Below are 20595 nucleotides of genomic sequence, written 5' to 3'. Positions count from 1 at the left end.
CAAAGATGGCACAGGAGAAGAGAGACCAAGGATGGCACAGGAGAGGAGAGACCAAGGATGGCACAGGAGAAGAGAGACCAAGGATGGCACAGGAGAAGAGAGACCAAGGATGGCACAGGAGAGGAGAGACCAAGGATGGCACAGGAGAGGAGAGACCAAGGATGGCACAGGAGAAGAGAGACCAAGGATGGCACAGGAGAAGAGAGACCAAGGATGGCACAGGAGAAGAGAGACCAAGGATGGCACAGGAGAGGAGAGACCAAGGATGGCACAGGAGAGGAGATACCAAGGATGGCACAGGAGAAGAGAGACCAAGGATGGCACAGGAGAAGAGAGACCAAGGATGGCACAGGAGAAGAGAGACCAAGGATGGCACAGGAAAGGAGAGACCGGGCGAGCTGTACATGTAAAGCCTACATCTGGGATGTTGGGTTGGCATGAAACACACAAGGCTTAATAGACTGGTGTAAAGGTGTACGTTAGTCATTTCGTTGACATAGCTACAAGCACAGGGATCACACTCAAAACACTAAAGGGCCTAGAGGAAAACAACTAATAAGTAAGGATAGAAAGAAGGAGAAAGGAAGCACAAGGTAATGCTCTAACAGGAGGTGTTCAAACAGGACACACCTAGGGAGGAAACACACTGTTGACAACAGGTACCGGTTCCCTATAGTAAGAAGGTACAACTTAATCCTGCTTAATAGTCATCTTCAACACATTTATCAAGAGGCCAAGTGCTGAGACTACATCCAGCAGAACAAACCAACCTTTTCTTCTGATATGTGAAGGGTTGACCTCCTCTAAAGGGGGGTGAAGAGGTGGGGGGCTGGCAGAGAATGGCTGTTGGTTTGATAAAGCCAACTGGAAATAGACCAGACCCTTGACAGTGAACATATATTGTTCTTTGTTAATCTAATTAATTCCATATATCACTGATTTCTTTCTCCAAATCACCTTTGGTCAAATGTGAGATACTCCATTCATACTGAAACATGGAAATAGAAGAGATAAGTGAACAATAATCCTAACCTGACCTCTGACCCTAACCCCTGACCCTAACCCAGATTAATTACCTCTAGTCTCTGCACCATTTCTCGTATATCTTCTTCACAGCCATCCTGAGCAGACAACAGCACACACTCTCCTCTCTCGTAGAAGATCTTGATGCTAATAATCCCAGATGTCCATCCGATGACATCACGACAGGAACAGTTGAAGACCACGTTCTTAGACTGCTCCTCTATTAAAATGATGAACTCGTTGGACACGCCCAAGAGACAGTCCACGTCTGCTGATTGGCCAAAGTCCCGTGCGGTGACGGACCAGGTGATAGCGCCGACAGAGAACAGGTGAGCGTCTTTACGAGGTTTGGCCTTCTCTTTCTTCTTGGCTCCCAGTGTGATGAAACTGAACTTCACAGCCGAGTCCATGGTCGCCGTGGACACAAAGTTCTCGGCCAGGTCGCGGAGGTACTCCTGGCGTGTTCTGGTTGCCATGGCACGGAACTTCTCAGATTTGTGGGCGGCGTTCTCCCCATTGATGACCTTGGCCAATAGGAAGTCTCGGAACACAGCGGACTTGGGGAAGGTCACTGCCTTGGGGATTGGAGGGCCGAACAGAGGGACGTCTTTAGAACGAGAGACAGCAACGCTGTAGAGGGGAGTGAGAGAGAGGAAAGAGAGAGAGAGAGCGAAAAAGAGAGGACGGAGTTATTTCAAACTATCCTAGTGATTTCTAAACATTACTGTGGAGTTGTGATGGCTCCTAGTGATTTCCAGACATTACTGTAGAGTCATGATGGCTCCTAGTGATTTCCAGACATTACTGTGGAGTCATGATGGCTCCTAGGGATTTCCAGACATTACTGTGGAGTCATGATGGCTCCTAGGGATTTCCAGACATTACTGTGTAGTCGTGACATTTCAAAACACAAAAAAAAAACGCAGAGAAGCATTAACAGACAGAGTGAATACTATTGTCGGACAGTCCCTAATGTCCCTAATGTCTCTACATAGAGTAGTGCACTACTTTTCCAGACCCCTGTGGTCTAATCGTCAGAGAGAGTTATGCGTTGGATGAGCCATCAATTTTCTGAACGGTCTGGAGGGTGTTACTACTAAGAATAGCTTAGTCGATGCCATAATCGATGTGTTACTTAGTTTACTAAAAAAATGTCCATGGCCTGAAGTGTGGTGTTTCTGTAATTGACATCTTAAGGCGACGTTACCTACAGTATGTTACATGTGCTTCCACCCCTCTGCTCGTTCCTCCCTCCTCCTCCACCTCCCCTGTTTAATCTGCTGTTATCCATCCTCCCCTGTGTGTGTGTGTGTGTGTGTGTGTGTGTGTGTGTGTGTGTGTGTGTGTGTGTGTGTACCTGTAACAGATGTTCTCAGTACAGGGGTTGTGTGTGTACCTGTAGCAGACGTTCTCAGTACAGGGGTTGTGGACCTTGACGATGACAAAGACGTGTTGGAAGTGTGAGCGGATGTTTTTAGGGGTGAAGGGCAGAGTTCCCGGTTCCTGAAACACAATGGTCACAATGTCGTTCCCTATGTGCCTCTTCCTCAGGAGCTGTGGGGAGAAAAAGAGAGAGGGGGAGAGAGAGAGAGAGAGGGGGAAGGTAGAGAGAGAGAGAGGGGGGAGGTGGAGAGAGAGAGAGAGGGAGAGAGAGAGAGAGAGAGGGAGAGAGAGAGAGAGAGAGAGAGGGAGAGAGAGAGAGAGAGAGGGGGGAGGTGGAGAGAGAGAGAGAGGGAGAGAGAGAGAGAGAGAGAGAGAGAGAGAGAGAGAGAGAGAGAGAGAGAGAGGGAGAGAGAGAGAGAGAGAGGGAGTGTTATTCATGTAAAACAAAACAATTATTTGGGTGTTATTTTAATGTTGGGATTTATTAAGAGGTGAAATGGTAGAAATGGTCAGGGTTTATGACTTTGCCGGTTGCCCAGACAGTGACACCTGAAGGAAGATGACACAAGTTGGAGAAAGGATCCCAGAATGCAATATTCTACATCTCCATAATCATGGGGATTTATTAATCACACAGGGAACTGACAGTTAACCTGATAGAGTGGTTGCCATGGAGAGGTGCTGATAGTTGCCATGGAGAGGTGCTGAGGGGTAACAGACAGGGTAAACAAGGAAGATTAAGAGGTGGATTGGGGAGGGTGGAGGGAAAAAAGAGGAGGGGAAAGAAGAGCGGAGGGGGAAGAAGGAGAGGAGGGGGAAGAAGGAGAGGAGGGGGAAGAAGGAGAGGAGGGGGGAAAGAAGGGGAGGAGGGGGAAGAAGGAGAGGAGGGGGGAAAGAAGGGGAGGAGGGGGAAGAAGGAGAGGAGGGGGAAGAAGGAGAGGAGGGGGAAGAAGGAGAGGAGGGGGGAAAGAAGGGGAGGAGGAGGAAGAAGGAGAGGAGGGGGAAGAAGGAGAGGAGGGGGGAAAGAAGGGGAGGAGGGGGAAGAAGGAGAGGAGGGGGAAGAAGGAGAGGAGGGGGAAGAAGGAGAGGAGGGGGGGAAAGAAGGGGAGGAGGGGAAAGAAGGAGAGGAGGGGGAAGAAGGAGAGGAGGGGGGAAAGAAGGGGAGGAGGGGGAAGAAGGAGAGGAGGGGGAAGAAGGAGAGGAGGAGGGGAAGAAGAGAGGAGGAGGGAAAGAAGAGAGGAGGAGGGAAAGAAGAGGAGGGGAGGGAAAAGAAGAGAGGAGGAGGGAAAGAAGAGAGGAGGAGGGAAAGAAGAGAGGAGGAGGGGAAAGAAGAGTGGAGGAGGGGAAAAATGAAAGGAGGAGGGGAAGAAGAGAGGAGGAGGGAAAGAAGAGAGGAGGAGGGAAAGAAGAGAGGAGGAGGGAAAGAAGAGGAGGAGGAGGGAAAGAAGAGAGGAGGAGGGGAAAGAAGAGAGGAGGAGGGAAAGAAGAGAGGAGGAGGGAAAGAAGAGGAGGAGGAGGGAAAGAAGAGAGGAGGAGGGGAAAGAAGAGAGGAGGGAAAGAAGAGAAGAGGAGGGAAAGAAGAGAGGAGGAGGGAAAGAAGAGGAGGGGGAGGGAAAGAAGAGAGGAGGAGGGGAAAGAAGAGAGGAGGAGGGGAAAGAAGAGGAGGAGGAGGGAAAGAAGAGAGGAGGAGGGGAAAGAAGAGAGGAGGAGGGAAAGAAGAGAAGAGGAGGGGAAAGAAGAGAGGAGGAGGGGAAGAAGAGAGGAGGAGGGAAAGAAGAGAGGAGGAGGGAAAGAAGAGAGGAGGAGGGAAAGAAGAGGAGGAGGAGGGAAAGAAGAGAGGAGGAGGGGAAAGAAGAGGAGGAGGAGGGAAAGAAGAGAGGAGGAGGGGAAAGAAGAGAGGAGGAGGAAAAGAAGAGAAGAGGAGGGGAAAGAAGAGAGGAGGAGGGGAAGAAGAGAGGAGGAGGGAAAGAAGAGAGGAGGAGGGAAAGAAGAGGAGGGGAGGGGAAAGAAGAGAGGAGGAGGGAAAGAAGAGAGGAGGAGGGAAAGAAGAGAGGAGGAGGGGAAAGAAGAGTGGAGGAGGGGAAAAATGAAAGGAGGAGGGGAAGAAGAGAGGAGGAGGGAAAGAAGAGAGGAGGAGGGAAAGAAGAGAGGAGGAGGGGAAAGAAGAAAGGAGGAGGCGAAAGAAGAGAGGAGGAGGGAAAGAAGAGAGGAGGAGGGGAAGAAGAGAGGAGGAGGGGAAGAAGAGAGGAGGATGGGAAAGAAGAGAGGAGGAGGGGAAGAAGGGGAGGGGAAAGAAGAGATGAGGAGGGAAAGAAGAGAGGAGGAGGGGAAGAAGAGAGGAGGATGGAAAGAAGGGGAGGGGAAAGAAGAAAGGAGGAGGGGAAGAAGAGAGGAGGAGGGGAAGAAGAGAGGAGGAGGGAAAGAAGAGAGGAGGAGGGGAAGAAGAGTGGAGGAGGGGAAGAAGAGAGGAGGAGGGGAAAGAAGAGTGGAGGAGGGAAAGAAGGGGAGGGGAAAGAAGAGAGGAGGAGGGAAAGAAGGGGAGGAGGAGGGAAAGAAGAGGAGGGGAAAGAAGACAGGAGGAGGGGAAGAAGAGAGGAGGAGGGAAAGAAGAGAGGAGGAGGGAAAGAAGAGAGGAGGAGGGAAAGAAGAGAGGAGGAGGGAAAGAAGAGAGGAGGAGGGGAAGAAGAGAGGAGGAGGGGAAAGAAGAGAGGAGGAGGGAAAGAAGGGGAGGAGGGGGAAGAAGGAGAGGAGGGGGAAGAAGGATAGGAGGGGGGGAAGAAGAGAGGAGGAGGGAAAGAAGAGAGGAGGAGGGGAAGAAGAGAGGAGGAGGAGAAAGAAGAGAGGAGGAGAGAAAGATTGGGTGCAATAGATTAGGTTAGATTACTACTGAATGGTAGTTCTCCAGGAACAGGGTTGGCGTGTAAACCTATAGGACAGTAGTTCTCCAGGAACAGGGTTGGCGTGTAAACCTATAGGACGGTAGTTCTCCAGGAACAGGGTTGGCGTGTAAACCTATAGGACAGTAGTTCTCCAGGAACAGGGTTGGAGTGTAAACCTATAGGACGGTAGTTCTCCAGGAACAGGGTTGGAGTGTAAACCTATAGGACGGTAGTTCTCCAGGAACAGGGTTGGAGTGTAAACCTATAGGACGGTAGTTCTCCAGGAACAGGGTTGGAGTGTAAACCTATAGGACGGTAGTTCTCCAGGAACAGGGTTGGAGTGTAAACCTATAGGACAGTAGTTCTCCGGGAACAGGGTTGGCGTGTAAACCTATAGGACAGTAGTTCTCCAGGAACAGGGTTGGAGTGTAAACCTTTAGGACAGTAGCTCTCCACGAACAGGGTTGGAGTGTAAACCTATAGGACGGTAGCTCTCCAGGAACAGGGTTGGAGTGTAAACCTATAGGACGGTAGTTGAAGAGGGGTAGGAACCCGATGCCTCAGAACACGTCAAACCAATTAAATGCCTTGCCTGGACGGAGCTCCTAAGGTGCTCACCAGATTAGTGCCGTAGGAGCAGCAGTGAACTAAACTAAACTAAACATGTCAACAAAACAAGCACAGCTGACAAAACATTTAAGAAAGTTTGCAGCACGTTGGTTTTCACTGCATTTCACAGTTTTTTCCAAATGAGCTAAAGCTGCAGCAAGCTTTGCACAATCTTGCCATTCTCTCAACCAGCTTCATGAGGTAGTCACCTGGAATGCATTTCATTTAACAGGTGTGCCTTGTTAAAAGTGAATTTGTGGAATTTCTATCCTTAATGCGTTTGAGCCAATCAGTTGTGTTGTGACAAGGTAGGGGTGGTATACAGATGATAGCCCTATTTGGTAAAAGACCAAGTCCATATTATGGCAAGAACAGCTCAAATAAGCAAAGAGAAACGACAGTCCATCATTACTTTAAGACATGACAGTCAGTCAATATGGAACATTTCAAGAACTAGGAAAGTTTATTCAAGTGCAGTCGCAAAAACCATCAAGTGCTATGATGAAACTGTCTCTCATGAGGACCGCCAGAGGAAAGGAAGACCCAGTTACCTGCTGCAGAGGATAAGTTCATTAGAGTTAGCTGCACCTCAGATTGCAGCCCAAATAAATGCTTCACAGAGCTCAAGTAACAGACACATCTCAACATCAACTGTTCAGAGGAAACCTGAATCAAGGTCCAATTTCTGCAAATAAACAACTACTAAAGGACACCAATAAGAAGAAGAGACTTGCTTGGGCCAAGAAACACGTGCAATGAACATTAGACCGGTGGAAATCTGTCCTTCGGTCTGATGAGATTTTTGGTTCCAACCACTGTGTCTTTGTGAGGCACAGAGTAGTTGAACGGATTATCTCCGCATGTGTGGTTCCCACCGTGAAGCATGGAGGAGGAGGTGTGATTGGGGGTGCTTTGCTGGTGACACTGTCAGTGATTTATTTAGAAATGAAGGCGCACTTAACCAGCATGGCTACCACAGCACTCTGCAGTGATACGCCATCCCATCTGGTCTGCATTGGTGGGACTATCATTTGTTTTTCAACAGGACAATGACCCAACACACCGCCAGGCTGTGTAAGGGCTATTTGACCAAGAAGGAGAGGGATGGAGTGCTGCCTCAGATGACCTGGCCTCAACAATCCCCCGACCTCAACCCAATTGAGATGCTTCGGGATGAGTTGGACCACAGATTGAAGGAAAAACAACTAACAAGTGCTCAGCATATGTGGGAACTCCTCTAAGACTGTTGGAAAAGCATTCCAGGTGAAGCTGGTTGATAGAATGCCAAGAGTGTGCAAAATGTCATCAAGGCAAAGGGTAGCTACTTTGAAGAATCTCAAATATATTTTGATTCATTTAACACTTTTTTGAGGGGGGGGGGGTTACTACATGATTTCATATGTGTTATTTCATAGTTTTGATGTCTTCACTATTATTCAACAATGTAGAAAATAGTAACAAATAAATAAATAAAAAAACTTTGGATGGGTAGGTGTGTCCAAACTTTTGACTGGTACTGTAGCTCTGAGTTATGGTTATGTATAAATCTGGTTCTGATTATGTATAGGTCTGGGTTATGGTTATGTATAGGTCTGGGTTATGGTTATGTATATCTCTGGGTTATGGTTATGGTTATGTATAGCTCTGGGTTATGGTTATGTATAGGTCTGGGTTATAGTTATGGTTATGTATAGGTCTGGGTTATGGTTATGGTTATGTATAGCTCTGGGTTATGGTTATGGTTATGTATAGGTCTGGGTTATGGTTATGTATAGCTCTGGGTTATGGTTATGTATAGCTCTGGGTTATGGTTATGGTTATGTATAGCTCTGGGTTATGGTTATGTATAGCTCTGGGTTATGGTTATGGTTATGTATAGGTCTGGGTTATGGTTATGTATAGGTCTGGGTTATGGTTATGTATAGGTCTGGGTTATGGTTATGGTTATGTATAGGTCTGGGTTATGGTTATGGTTATGTATAGCTCTGGGTTATGGTTATGGTTATGTATAGGTCTGGGTTATGGTTATGTATAGGTCTGGGTTATGGTTATGGTTATGTATAGGTCTGGGTTATGGTTATGTATAGGTCTGGGTTATTGTTATGGTGATGTATAGCTCTGGGTTATTGTTATGGTTATGTATAATCTGGGTTATGGTTATGGTTATGTATAGCTCTGGGTTTTGGTTATGGTTATGTATATGTCTGAGTTATGGTTATGTATAGCTCTGGGTTATGGTTATGGTTATGTATAGGTCTGGGTTATGGTTATGTATAGGTCTGGGTTATGGTTATGGTTATGTATAGGTCTGGGTTATGGTTATGGTTATGTATAGGTCTGGGTTATGGTTATGGTTATGTATAGGTCTGGGTTATGGTTATGTATAGGTCTGGGTTATGGTTATGGTTATGTATAGGTCTGGGTTATGGTTATGTATAGCTCTGGGTTATGGTTATGTATAGCTCTGGGTCATGGTTATGTATATCTCTGGGTTATGGTTATGTATAGGTCTGGGTTATGGTTATGTATAGCTCTGGGTTATGGTTATGGTTATGTATAGGTCTGGGTTATGGTTATGTATATCTCTGGGTTATGGTTATGTATATCTCTGGGTTATGGTTATGTATAGGTCTGGGTTATGGTTATGTATAGCTCTGGGTTATGGTTATGGTTATGTATAGGTCTGGGTTATGGTTATGTATAGGTCTGGGTTATGGTTATGGTTATGTATAGGTCTGGGTTATGGTTATGTATAGGTCTGGGTTATGGTTATGTATAGGTCTGGGTTATTGTTATGGTTATGTATAGCTCTGGGTTATGGTTATGTATAGGTCTGGGTTATTGTTATGGTGATGTATAGCTCTGGGTTATTGTTATGGTTATGTATAATCTGGGTTATGGTTATGGTTATGTATAGCTCTGGGTTTTGGTTATGGTTATGTATATGTCTGAGTTATGGTTATGTATAGCTCTGGGTCATGGTTATGTATATCTCTGTGTTATGGTTATGTATAGGTCTGGGTTATGGTTATGTATAGCTCTGGGTTATGGTTATGGTTATGTATAGGTCTGGGTTATGGTTATGTATATCTCTGGGTTATGGTTATGTATATCTCTGGGTTATGGTTATGTATAGGTCTGGGTTATGGTTATGTATAGCTCTGGGTTATGGTTATGGTTATGTATAGGTCTGGGTTATGGTTATGTATAGGTCTGGGTTATGGTTATGGTTATGTATAGGTCTGGGTTATGGTTATGTATAATCTGGGTTATGGTTATGTATAGGTCTGGGTTATGGTTATGTATAGCTCTGGGTTATGGTTATGTATAGGTCTGGGTTATGGTTATGTATATCTCTGGGTTATGGTTATGTATATCTCTGGGTTATGGTTATGTATAGGTCTGGGTTATGGTTATGTATATCTCTGGGTTATGGTTATGTATAGGTCTGGGTTATGGTTATGTATATCTCTGGGTTATGGTTATGTATATCTCTGGGTTATGGTTATGTATATCTCTGGGTTATGGTTATGTATAGGTCTGGGTTATGGTTATGTATATCTCTGGGTTATTGTTATGTATATCTCTGGGTTATGGTTATGTATACCTCTGGGTTATGGTTATGTATAGGTCTGGGTTATGGTTATGGTTATGTATATCTCTGGGTTATGGTTATGTATAGGTCTGGGTTATGGTTATGTATAGGTCTGGGTTATGGTTATGTATAGGTTTGGGTTATGGTTATGTATAGGTCTGGGTTATGGTTATGTATACCTCTGGGTTATGGTTATGTATAGGTCTGGGATATGGTTATGTATAGGTCTGGGTTATGGTTATGTATAGGTCTGGGTTATGGTTATGTATAGCTCTGGGTTATGGTTATGTATACCTCTGGGTTATGGTTATGTATAGGTCTGGGTTATGGTTATGTATACGTCTGGGTTATGGTTATGTATACCTCTGGGTTAAGGTTATGAATATGCAAACTCAAGTAATAATGACAGATGCAACATCTCCTTTACAGTTCTTTATTTATAAATGTGTTTCTGTAAGAAACTGGGCGACGACTTGAAAACATACAACAAAAGATAACAGCAATAGACCTTTCACCTGAAAGATAACAACATCAATAGGCCTTTCACCTGAAAGATAACAACAGCAATAGACCTTTCACCTGAAAGATAACAGCAGCAATAGACCTTTCACCTGAAAGATAACAACATCAATAGACCTTTCACCTGAAAGATAACAACAGCAATAGACCTTTCACCTGAAAGATAACAACAGCAATAGGCCTTTCACCTGAAAGATAACAACATCAATAGGCCTTTCACCTGAAAGATAACAACATCAATAGGCCTTTCACCTGAAAGATAACAGCAGCAATAGACCTTTCACCTGAAAGATAACAACATCAATAGACCTTTCACCTGAAAGATAACAGCAGCAATAGGCCTTTCACCTGAAAGATAACAACAGCAATAGGCCTTTCACCTGAAAGATAACAACATCAATAGACCTTTCACCTGAAAGATAACAGCAGCAATAGGCCTTTCACCTGAAAGATAACAACATCAATAGACCTTTCACCTGAAAGATAACAGCAATAGGCCTTTCACCTGAAAGATAACAACATCAATAGACCTTTCACCTGAAAGATAACAGCAATAGACCTTTCACCTGAAAGATAACAACATCAATAGGCCTTTCACCTGAAAGATAACAACATCAATAGGCCTTTCACCTGAAAGATAACAACAGCAATAGGCCTTTCACCTGAAAGATAACAGCAATAGACCTTTCACCTGAAAGATAACAGCAATAGACCTTTCACCTGAAAGATAACAACATCAATAGACCTTTCACCTGAAAGATAACAACATCAATAGGCCTTTCACCTGAAAGATAACAACAGCAATAGGCCTTTCACCTGAAAGATAACAGCAGCAATAGGCCTTTCACCTGAAAGATAACAACAGCAATAGACCTTTCACCTGAAAGATAACAACAGCAATAGACCTTTCACCTGAAAGATAACAACATCAATAGACCTTTCACCTGAAAGATAACAACAGCAATAGGCCTTTCACCTGAAAGATAACAACATCAATAGGCCTTTTCAAAAGGAAAACATAGACCTACACATTAGACAGTCATCATAAAACAGTCAGCCAATGACATTCAAACCTGACCTGACAGATATTTCACTGCTTTCCTCCAAAGTCTCTGTCAGAGAGCCCGTTCCTCTGTGCAGTCAGGACGAGACTCCCAAGGCTGAAATATCTATCCACAGGCGCACTGGGTGGTGTTGGAGTGTTGACTTTTGAAGACATCTGCTTGATCCTGCTGTTTTCAACTCTCTAGAGCCAGCAGGAGCGGTAGAGATCAGCTATGAAGAGCCAACTGACATTTACTCCTGAGGTGCTGACCTGTTGCACCCTCGACAACTACTGTGATTATTATTATTTGACCATGCTGGTCATTTACTGTATGAACATTTGAACATCTTGGCCATGTTCTGTTATAATCTCCACCCGGCACAGCCAGACGGTTCATTTGGGCTCTAGAATATCATAAAGGCAGTCGTCTTCCCCTTGAAGGATATCCAAGGTCATGGAGAGCGGATTCAGTACTAGACACCACTCTATCAGGAACTGGTATTCTCTGTCTGTGAAGCACTTGATGTCCAGTCTGGTGCAGAGGTCACTCATCTCCGCTATGGGTATGTGATGGACCCTCCACAGGGCACCTGGTTGTAGAAGGTACCAGAACCTTTCTACTATATTCCTCCAAGCTCTCCGATGCCACCGTGGATTCACTAACCTTGGTCCACAGGGCCGAGGACTTTCATGTGGTGCACCTGTACACAGCTAATGCCGTCAGCCATTAGTCTACGTCATTACTTGATATACAGCTAACAGAAATATAAAAACAGTATGTAAAGTGTTGGTCCCATGTTTCATGAGCTGAAAAAAAAAATCCCAGAAATGTTCCATAGGCACAAAAAGCGTATTTCTCTAAAATGTTGTGTACAAAAATTAATTATGTTATTTTTATCTCTTACTTTTTTGGGGTATTTTCTAAAAACTGCATTGTTGGTTAAGGGCTTGTAAGTAAGCATTTCACCTGCTGTATTCAGCGCATGTGACAAATAACATTTAATTTAAATTTTATTTACATCCTTGTTAAGATAATCCATCCACCTGACAGGTGTGGCATATCAAGAAGCTGAATAAACAGCATGCTCATTACACAGGTGCACCTTGTGCTGGGGGCAGTTTAGTGGGGACGCTAAATTGTGCAGTTTTGTCACACAACATAATGCCACAGATGTGTCAAGTTTTGAGGGAGCATGAAATTGGCATGCTGACTGCAGGAATGTCCACCAGAGCTGTTGCCAGAGCACTGAATGTTCCTTTCTCTACCATTAGGTACCGCCAATGTCGTTTTAGAGAATTTGGCAGTAAGTTCAACGGGTCTCACAACAGCACACCACGTTTAACCACGTCAGCCCAGGACTTCCACATCTAGCTTCTTCACCTATGGGATCGTCTGAGGGCTTTTGTAGGTAAAGCCCTTTTGTGGCTCCCCAGTGGGAGGGTGGGACTATGCCCTCCCAGGCCGATCTAATTCTGCCAAGTCATGTGAAATCCATGGATTAAGGTCTAATTTATTTCAATTGACTGATTTCCATATTTGAACTGTAACTCAGTAAAATCTTTGAAATTGTTGCTCGTTGCGTTGACATTTTTGTTCAGTATTTAGATTGAGGGTGTGGGACACGCCCCAGTGATGTGGCGGGAGAACAATCTGTTGGTTGTCGTCTTCGTCAGAATCCATGTCATCACCACCGGTAACCACTGCATCTAAGTCTGCAAAGGTAACATCTTCCCCCGTCTCTTCTTCCTCATGCTCAGAATCAGCCATTTTTGACTCAGGCCAATCATATCATATGTGTGTTTTCCCCTGACTCTTCTTCCTCATCCTTAGAATCAGCCGTTTTTGACTCAGGCCAATCATATCATGTGTGTTTTCCCCTGACTCTTCTGCAATCCCAGCAAAGTAGAGGGATGGATCCAGTCGGCTGTCATTCTGATAAAACGTTTGCTGTGTGCTGTCCACATGTCAGCTGTGACTGAGACGTATTCCAAGCCATCAAAATGTGTTTGCCGTTCTGTCTTAATACGCTTTGTTTAGGTAGCTAGCAAATGTCTTCCTGTCAGACACTGTCCCCTTCCTGTTACATGTCATAGGGATTTTCTTTATAATCTTACAGAAAGATGGAGACTCTCCTCCAAAACATAGCCAGCTACAAGTTCATTCAGTTCTCTCGAGGTGACAGGTTTAGCCAAACAGAAATCTTCTGTTTTGGAGCAGAAGCACCGTCCTCCAGCATCAACAGCAGTTGGCTGGCGTGGGTCTTCCTGCACCACTCTTGGTCCTGCACCACTCTTGGTCCTGCACCACTCTTGGTCCTGCACCACTCTTGGTCCTGCACCACTCTTGGTCCTGCACCACTCTTGTGGAGCTGTGCTCGTCTTGAAGGTGCTTCTTGATAGTTGAGTTCTTCTCAGTTGACAGGCGCTTAGTCCCGAGGCTCAGTTAGCATTTTATTATTGTGTTTTTCTCTTTTTCTTTTACCAATACTAAATACTGTGAAAACTTCCACGATGAGAAGGCTGATTGAGGTCTCTGCCACCTTGCTAGCTAGCTAGCATCCCACCACAACGTTCTTGAAGAAACAGGCAGAGCTTGAACTTAGGTGAAGGGATTTTCATTTTTGGGGTACAAAAAATATATAATTGGGAAATAATATTAAAAAGTAATGATTTGCTTATTTGAAAAAGTAACTAACTGATTACTTAAGTTGAAAAATGAATGCGTTAAGTTACTTGTTACCACAACGTAACCTAAATACTCTATCGTTACCCCTAACACTGATGCTAAACACATCAGTAGGGACAGGTGTGTAAGCTTGTTTACAAACAGCTTTGACAGTGATACTGAATGTAGTGTGGCACTTGGCTTGGCCATCACACAACATTATAGAAGAGAAATGTGTTATTTCACACATCAAATAGGGTTATTTGACATGTTAATTGTGACACGTAAAGATCTGAAGGACCTTCCACAGTCTCGATGTCTGACTAATACCACACTACGGTGTCTGGGACCCAGTGGACACTGATTAACAAACAACTTATGTCTAGGGCACAGTTGTCATGGTAACACTCAGAATCTAACACTCACAGTTATTACCGACACGCAACGAGGCTCTAAGAGAGGATTGTCAGAAGATGAAACAAAAGATCTGCTCTAAAGGAAAAATCTGGGAAATAGAAGAGAGGAGCAACTCAGGACCAGTCTGCTCCTAATGACACACAGTATCTGGTATATTAAAGGGGAGGGACCAGTCTTCTCCTACTGACACACAGTATCTGGTATGTTAAAGGGGAGGGACCAGTCTGCTCCTACTGACATACAGTATCTGGTATGTTAAAGGGGAGGGACCAGTCTGCTCCTACTGACACACAATATCTGGTATGTTAAATGGGAGGGACCAGTCTGCTTCTACTGACACACAGTATCTGGTATGTTAAAGGGGAGGGACCAGTCTGCTCCTACTGACACACAATATCTGGTATGTTAAAGGGGAGGGACCAGTCTGCTCCTACTGACACACAATATCTGGTATGTTAAATGGGAGGGACCAGTCTGCTTCTACTGACACACAGTATCTGGTATGTTAAAGGGGAGGGACCAGTCTGCTCCTACTGACACACAGTATCTGACCTGTTGTGTGTTGTTGGGGTTTAGGGAGGGTACTGACCTGTTGTCTGTTGTCTGTTGTTGGGGTTTAGGGAGGGTACTGACCGTCTGTTGTTGGGGGTGTAGGGGGGTGGGGGGTACTGACCTGTTGTCTGTTGTTGGGGTTGTAGGGGGGTTAGTGACCTGTTGTCTGTTGTTGGGGGTGTGGGGGGGGTACTGACCTGTTGTGTGTTGTTGGTGGTGTAGGGGGGTTACTGACCTGTTGTCTGTTGTTGGGGGTGTAGGGGGGGTACTGACCTGTTGTGTGTTGTTGGGGGTGTAGGGGGGTTACTGACCTGTTGTCTGTTGTTGGGGTTTAGGGAGGGTACTGACCTGTTGTCTGTTGTTGGGGTGTAGGGAGGGTACTGACCTGCTGTCTGTTGTTGGGGGTGTAGGGGGGGTACTGACCTGTTGTCTGTTGTTGGGGGTGTAGGGGAGCAGGGTTGACACATGGAACATCAGTTCATAGTCCTTATAGGTGGTGTACAGGGAGTAGGTTCCTGTTGAGTCAGCTAGAGGAGAAACAGACAGACAGAGAGGCTAGATTTCCACAACAGAAACAGGTTCATTGAATCCACTGCAACAGAGATTGATCATATCAGGTCATGGTCAGAGTAAGGGTTGGTAATATGACACCAATAGGTAATACAGGGTCAAGTTACACAAACATTTTTACCTTTATTTTACTAGGCAAGTCAGTTAAGAACAAATTCTTATTTTCAATGACGGCCTAGGAACAGTGAGGTAACTGCCTGTTCAGGGGCAGAATGACAGAATTGTACCTTGTCAGCTCGGGGGTTTGAACTTGCAACCTTCCGGATACTAGTCCAACGCTCTAACCACTAGGCTACCCTGCCGCCCTAATAGGTAATATTTAGGCGTGTTCAGGGTCACATTACACTAATAGGTAATATTTAGGCGTGTTCAGGGTCACATTACACTAATAGGTATTATAGGGGCGTGTTCAGGGTCACGTTACACTAATAGGTATTATAGGGGCGTGTTCAGGGTCACATTACACTAATAGGTATTATAGGGGCGTGTTCAGGGTCACGTTACACTAATAGGTAATATTGGGGCGTGTTCAGGGTCACGTTACACTAATAGGTATTATAGGGGCGCGTTCAGGGTCACATTACACTAATAGGTAATATAGGGGCGTGTTCCGGGTCACATTACACTAATAGGTAATATAGGGGCGTGTTCAGGGTCATGTTACACTAATAGGTAATATAGGGGCGTGTTCAGGGTCATGTTACACTAATAGGTAATATAGGGGCGTGTTCCGGGTCACATTACACTAATAGGTAATATAGGGGCGTGTTCAGGGTCATGTTACACTAATAGGTAATATAGGGGCGTGTTCAGGGTCAAAAACTCCCTAGGGAGGCTGAAACATAGGAGGAAAGCAAGAGCTGAAACCCTAGTGCTAGCATCACGTAATGGTAAACAAAACGTAACAGTATAAAAAACGTTATTGTAAACAAACCGTTACGGTAAACAAACTGTAATGGTAAACAAACCGTGTTGGTAAACAAACTGTAATGGTAAACAAACTGTAATGGTAAACAAACTGTAATGGTAAACAAACTGTAATGGTAAACAAACTGTAATGGTAAACAAACTGTAATGGTAAACAAACTGTAATGGTAAACAAACTGTAATGGTAAACAAACTGTAATGGTAAAAAAAAACTATAATGGTAAACAAACCGTAATGGTAAACAAACCGTAATGGTAAACAAACTGTAATGGTAAACAAACTGTAATGGTAAACAAACCGTAATGGTAAACAAACCGTAACGGTAAACAAACTGTAACGGTAAACAAACCGTAATGGTAAACAAACCATAATGGTAAACAAACCGTAATGGTAAACAAACTGTAATGGTAAACAAACCGTAACAGTATACAAACTGTAATGGTAAACAAACCATGGTGGCAAACAAACTCTAATGGTAAATAGACTGTCATGGTAAACAAACTCTAATGGTAAACAAACTGTAACAGTATACAAACTTTAATGGTAAACTAATCGTAATAGTAACAAACCATAATGTTAACCAGCTGTACTTTTAAACAAACCATAATGGTAAACAAACCGTGTTGGTAAACAAACTGTGATGGTAAACAAACTGTAATGGTAAAAAAACTGTAATGGTAAACAAACTGTAATGGTAAACAAACTGTAATGTTAAACAAACTGTAATGGTAAACAAACTGTGTTGGTGAACAAACCGTAATGGTAAACAAACCTTGTTGGTAAACAAACTGTAATGGTAAACAAACTGTAATGGTAAACAAACTGTGTTGGTGAACAAACCGTAATGGTAAACAAACTGTAATGGTAAAGAAACTGTAATGGTAAACAAACCGTAATGGTAAACAAACTGTAATGGTAAACAAACCGTAATGGTAAACAAACTGTAATGGTAAACAAACTGTAATGTAAACAAACTGTAATGGTAAACGAACCATAATGGTAAACAAACCGTAACGGTAAAAAAACTGTAATGGTAAACAAACTGTAATGGTAAACAAACCGTAATGGTAAACAAACTGTAATGGTAAACAAACTGTAATGGTAAAAAAAACCTGTTATGGTAAACAAACTGTAATTGTAAACAAACCGGTACCATAAACAAACCGGTACCATTACAAACTGTAATGGTAAACAAACTGTAATGGTAAACTAACTGTAACAGTAAACAAACCGTAATGGTAAACAAACCGTAATGGTAAACAAACTGTAATGGTAAACAAACTGTAATGGTAAACAAACTGTAATGGTTAACAAACCATGTTGGTGAACAAACTATAATGGTAAACAAACTGTAATGGTAAACAAACTGTAATGGTAAACAAACAGTAATGGTAAACAAACTGTAATGGTAAACAAACAGTAATGGTAAACAAACTGTAATGGTAAACAAACTGTAATGGTAAACAAACCGTGTTGGTAAACAAACCGTAATGGTAAACTAATCGTAATAGTAAACAAACCATAATGTTAACCAGCTGTACTTTTAAACAAACCATAATGGTAAACAAACCGTGTTGGTAAACAAACTGTGATGGTAAACAAACTGTAATGGTAAACAAACTGTAATGGTAAACAAACTAATGGGAAACAAACTAATGGTAAACAAACCGTAATGGTAAACAAACTGTAATGGTAAACAAACCGTGTTGGTAAACAAACTGTAATGGTAAACAAACCGTGTTGGTGAAAAAACCTTGTTGGAAAACGAAATGTAATGGTAAACAAACCGTAATGGTAAAAAAAAACTGTTATAGTAAACAAACCGTAATGGTAAACAAACCGTAATGGTAAACAAACTGTAATGGTAAACAAACCGTAATGGTAAAAAAAAACTGTTATAGTAAACAAACCGTAATGGTAAACAAACCGTAATGGTAAACAAACTGTAATGGTAAACAAACCGTGTTGGTAAACAAACTGTAATGGTAAACAAACCGTGTTGGTGAAAAAACCTTGTTGGAAAACGAACTGTAATGGTAAACAAACCATAATGGTAAACAAACTGTAATGGTAAACGAACTGTAATGGTAAACGAACTGTAATGGTAAACAAACTGTAATGGTAAACAAACTGTAATGGTAAACAAACTGTAATGGTAAACAAACCGTAATGGTAAAAAAAAACTGTTATAGTAAACAAACCGTAATGGTAAACAAACCGTAATGGTAAACAAACTGTAATGGTAAACAAACCGTAAGGGTAAAAAAAAACTGTTATAGTAAACAAACCGTAATGGTAAACAAACCGTAATTACGGTTTAAACAAACCATAATGGTAAACAAACCGTGTTGGTAGACAAACTGTGATGGTAAACAAACTGTAATGGTAAACAAACTGTAATGGTAAACAAACTAATGGTAAACAAACCGTAATGGTAAACAAACTGTAATGGTAAACAAACCGTGTTGGTGAACAAACCTTGTTGGTAAACGAACTGTAATGGTAAACAAACCGTAATGGTAAACAAACTGTAATGGTAAACAAACCGTAATGGTAAACAAACTGTAATGGTAAAAAAAAACTGTTATGGTAAACAAACTGTAATGGTAAACAAACCGGTACCATAAACAAACCGGTACCATTACAAACTGTAATGGTAAACAAACTGTAATGGTAAACAAACTGTAACAGTAAACAAACTGTAATGGTAAACAAACTGTAATGGTAAACAAACTGTAATGGTAAACAAACTGGAACGGTAAACAAACCGTAATGGTAAACAAACTGTAATGGTAAACAAACTGTAATGGTAAACAAACTATAATGGTAAACAAACTGTAACGGTAAACAAACTCTAATGGTAAACAAACTGTAACAGTATACAAACTCTAATGGTAAACAAATTGTAACAGTATACAAACTTTAATGGTAAACTAATCGTAATAGTAAACAAACAATAATGTTAACCAGCTGTACTTTTAAACAAACCATAATGGTAAACAAACCGTGTTGGTAAACAAACTGTGATGGTAAACAAACTGTAATGGTAAACAAACTGTAATGGTAAACAAACCGTGTTGGTGAACAAACTGTAAAGGTAAACAAACCGTGTTGGTAAACAAACTGTAAAGGTAAACAAACCGTGTTGGTAAACAAACTGTAATGGTAAACAAACTGTAATGGTAAACAAACTGTAATGGTAAACAAACCGTGTTGGTAAACAAACTGTAATGTTAAACAAACTGTAATGGTAAACAAACTGTAATTGTAAACAAACTGTAATGGTAAACAAACTGTAATGGTAAACAAACTGTACTGGTAAACAAACCGTGTTGGTAAACACACCATGCCAGTGTAGCACAACAAGAGGCATACAGGACATTCGTATTAAAGACTCAAGATAAACAACGTCTTTCTATTATACCTTTTTGAGTTCCAAATTGCATCCTATTCCCTACGTAGTGCACGACTTTTGACCAGTGCCATGTGGGGAATAGGGTGCAATTTGGGACTCAGGCATGCATTATTTACAGTACTACAGATGCTCACGGTACGATTTGTGTGCGTTGGTGTGTGTGTGTGTGTATGTATGTGCGTGCGTATATAGTCTTACTCCTGTTGTCGAGCTGTGCTCTGTACTTGGTGAATCCCTTCAGTTTCACTCTCTGTCCCAATAGGTCGAGGAACTCATCGAGGGCGGGACCAGCTGATTGGTTGTTGTACATCTCCTCCTCTGTACTCTGGCCCGCCTTACAGTACAGCACCCCCACCTTGTGCTGGAAACTCAACTGAAACAAACAGACAACGTATTGATGAATATATAGTACATCATTTTTTACATATTGTTGATACTGATTGTTATCAGATGGATAATTAGTTTACCTATTTAATCAACAAAGTTATGCAACACCCAATTCCCCCCGTGTGAAAAATAAATCCTGTACACTCAATAACTGGTTGTGACACCTTTAGCTGCAACGAATCCAACCAACCACTTCCTGTAGTCGTTGATCAGTCTGTCATATCGCTGTGGAGGAATTTTGGCCCACTGTTGCATGCACAACTGCTTTAATTAACTCAGCAACATTTGTGGGTTTTTAAATGCTAATTTCAAGTCTTGCCACAACATGTCAATTGGGATTTTGATCTGAACTTTGACTAGGCTATTCCAAAACTTCCACTTTGTTGCTTTTTAAAAATGTTCATGGAGACTTGAGTGTGTTTTGGATCATTGTCTTGCTGTATGACCCAGCTGCACTTCAGCTTCAGCTCACAGACGGATGGCCTGACGTTCTCCTGTAGAATTATCTGATACAGAGCAGAACTTATGGTTCCTTCTTTTAAGGCAAGTCGTCCAGGTCCTGAGGCAGCAAAGCATTCCCAAACTATCACACTACCACCACCATGCTTT

At 42.8% G+C, this 20595-nt stretch overlaps 1 protein-coding gene across 5 annotated transcripts in view; it reads right to left on the bottom strand.

The window, feature by feature from the left end:
- sipa1l2a (signal-induced proliferation-associated 1like 2, genome duplicate a) overlaps nucleotides 1-20595 on the bottom strand; it is a 303115-nt gene that overhangs the window by 137745 nt on the left and 144775 nt on the right. For all 5 annotated transcript variants that reach the window (XM_090201691.1, XM_090201693.1, XM_090201694.1 and 2 more), the window contains exons 8-11: nucleotides 19798-19972; nucleotides 15111-15214; nucleotides 2420-2577; nucleotides 1077-1653 (exon numbers count right to left, since the gene is read on the bottom strand). In XM_090201691.1, the coding sequence (XP_090057817.1) occupies nucleotides 1077-1653; nucleotides 2420-2577; nucleotides 15111-15214; nucleotides 19798-19972 (1014 nt within the window). The remainder of the gene's footprint in view (nucleotides 1-1076; nucleotides 1654-2419; nucleotides 2578-15110; nucleotides 15215-19797; nucleotides 19973-20595) is intronic.

The sequence above is a fragment of the Oncorhynchus mykiss genome, chromosome 16 (assembly GCF_057628025.1).
Source record: "Oncorhynchus mykiss isolate SJ-2025 chromosome 16, ASM5762802v1, whole genome shotgun sequence".
In the NCBI taxonomy this organism is placed as follows: Eukaryota; Metazoa; Chordata; class Actinopteri; order Salmoniformes; family Salmonidae; genus Oncorhynchus; species Oncorhynchus mykiss.
This window is presented reverse-complemented; position numbering and strand designations above follow the sequence as displayed.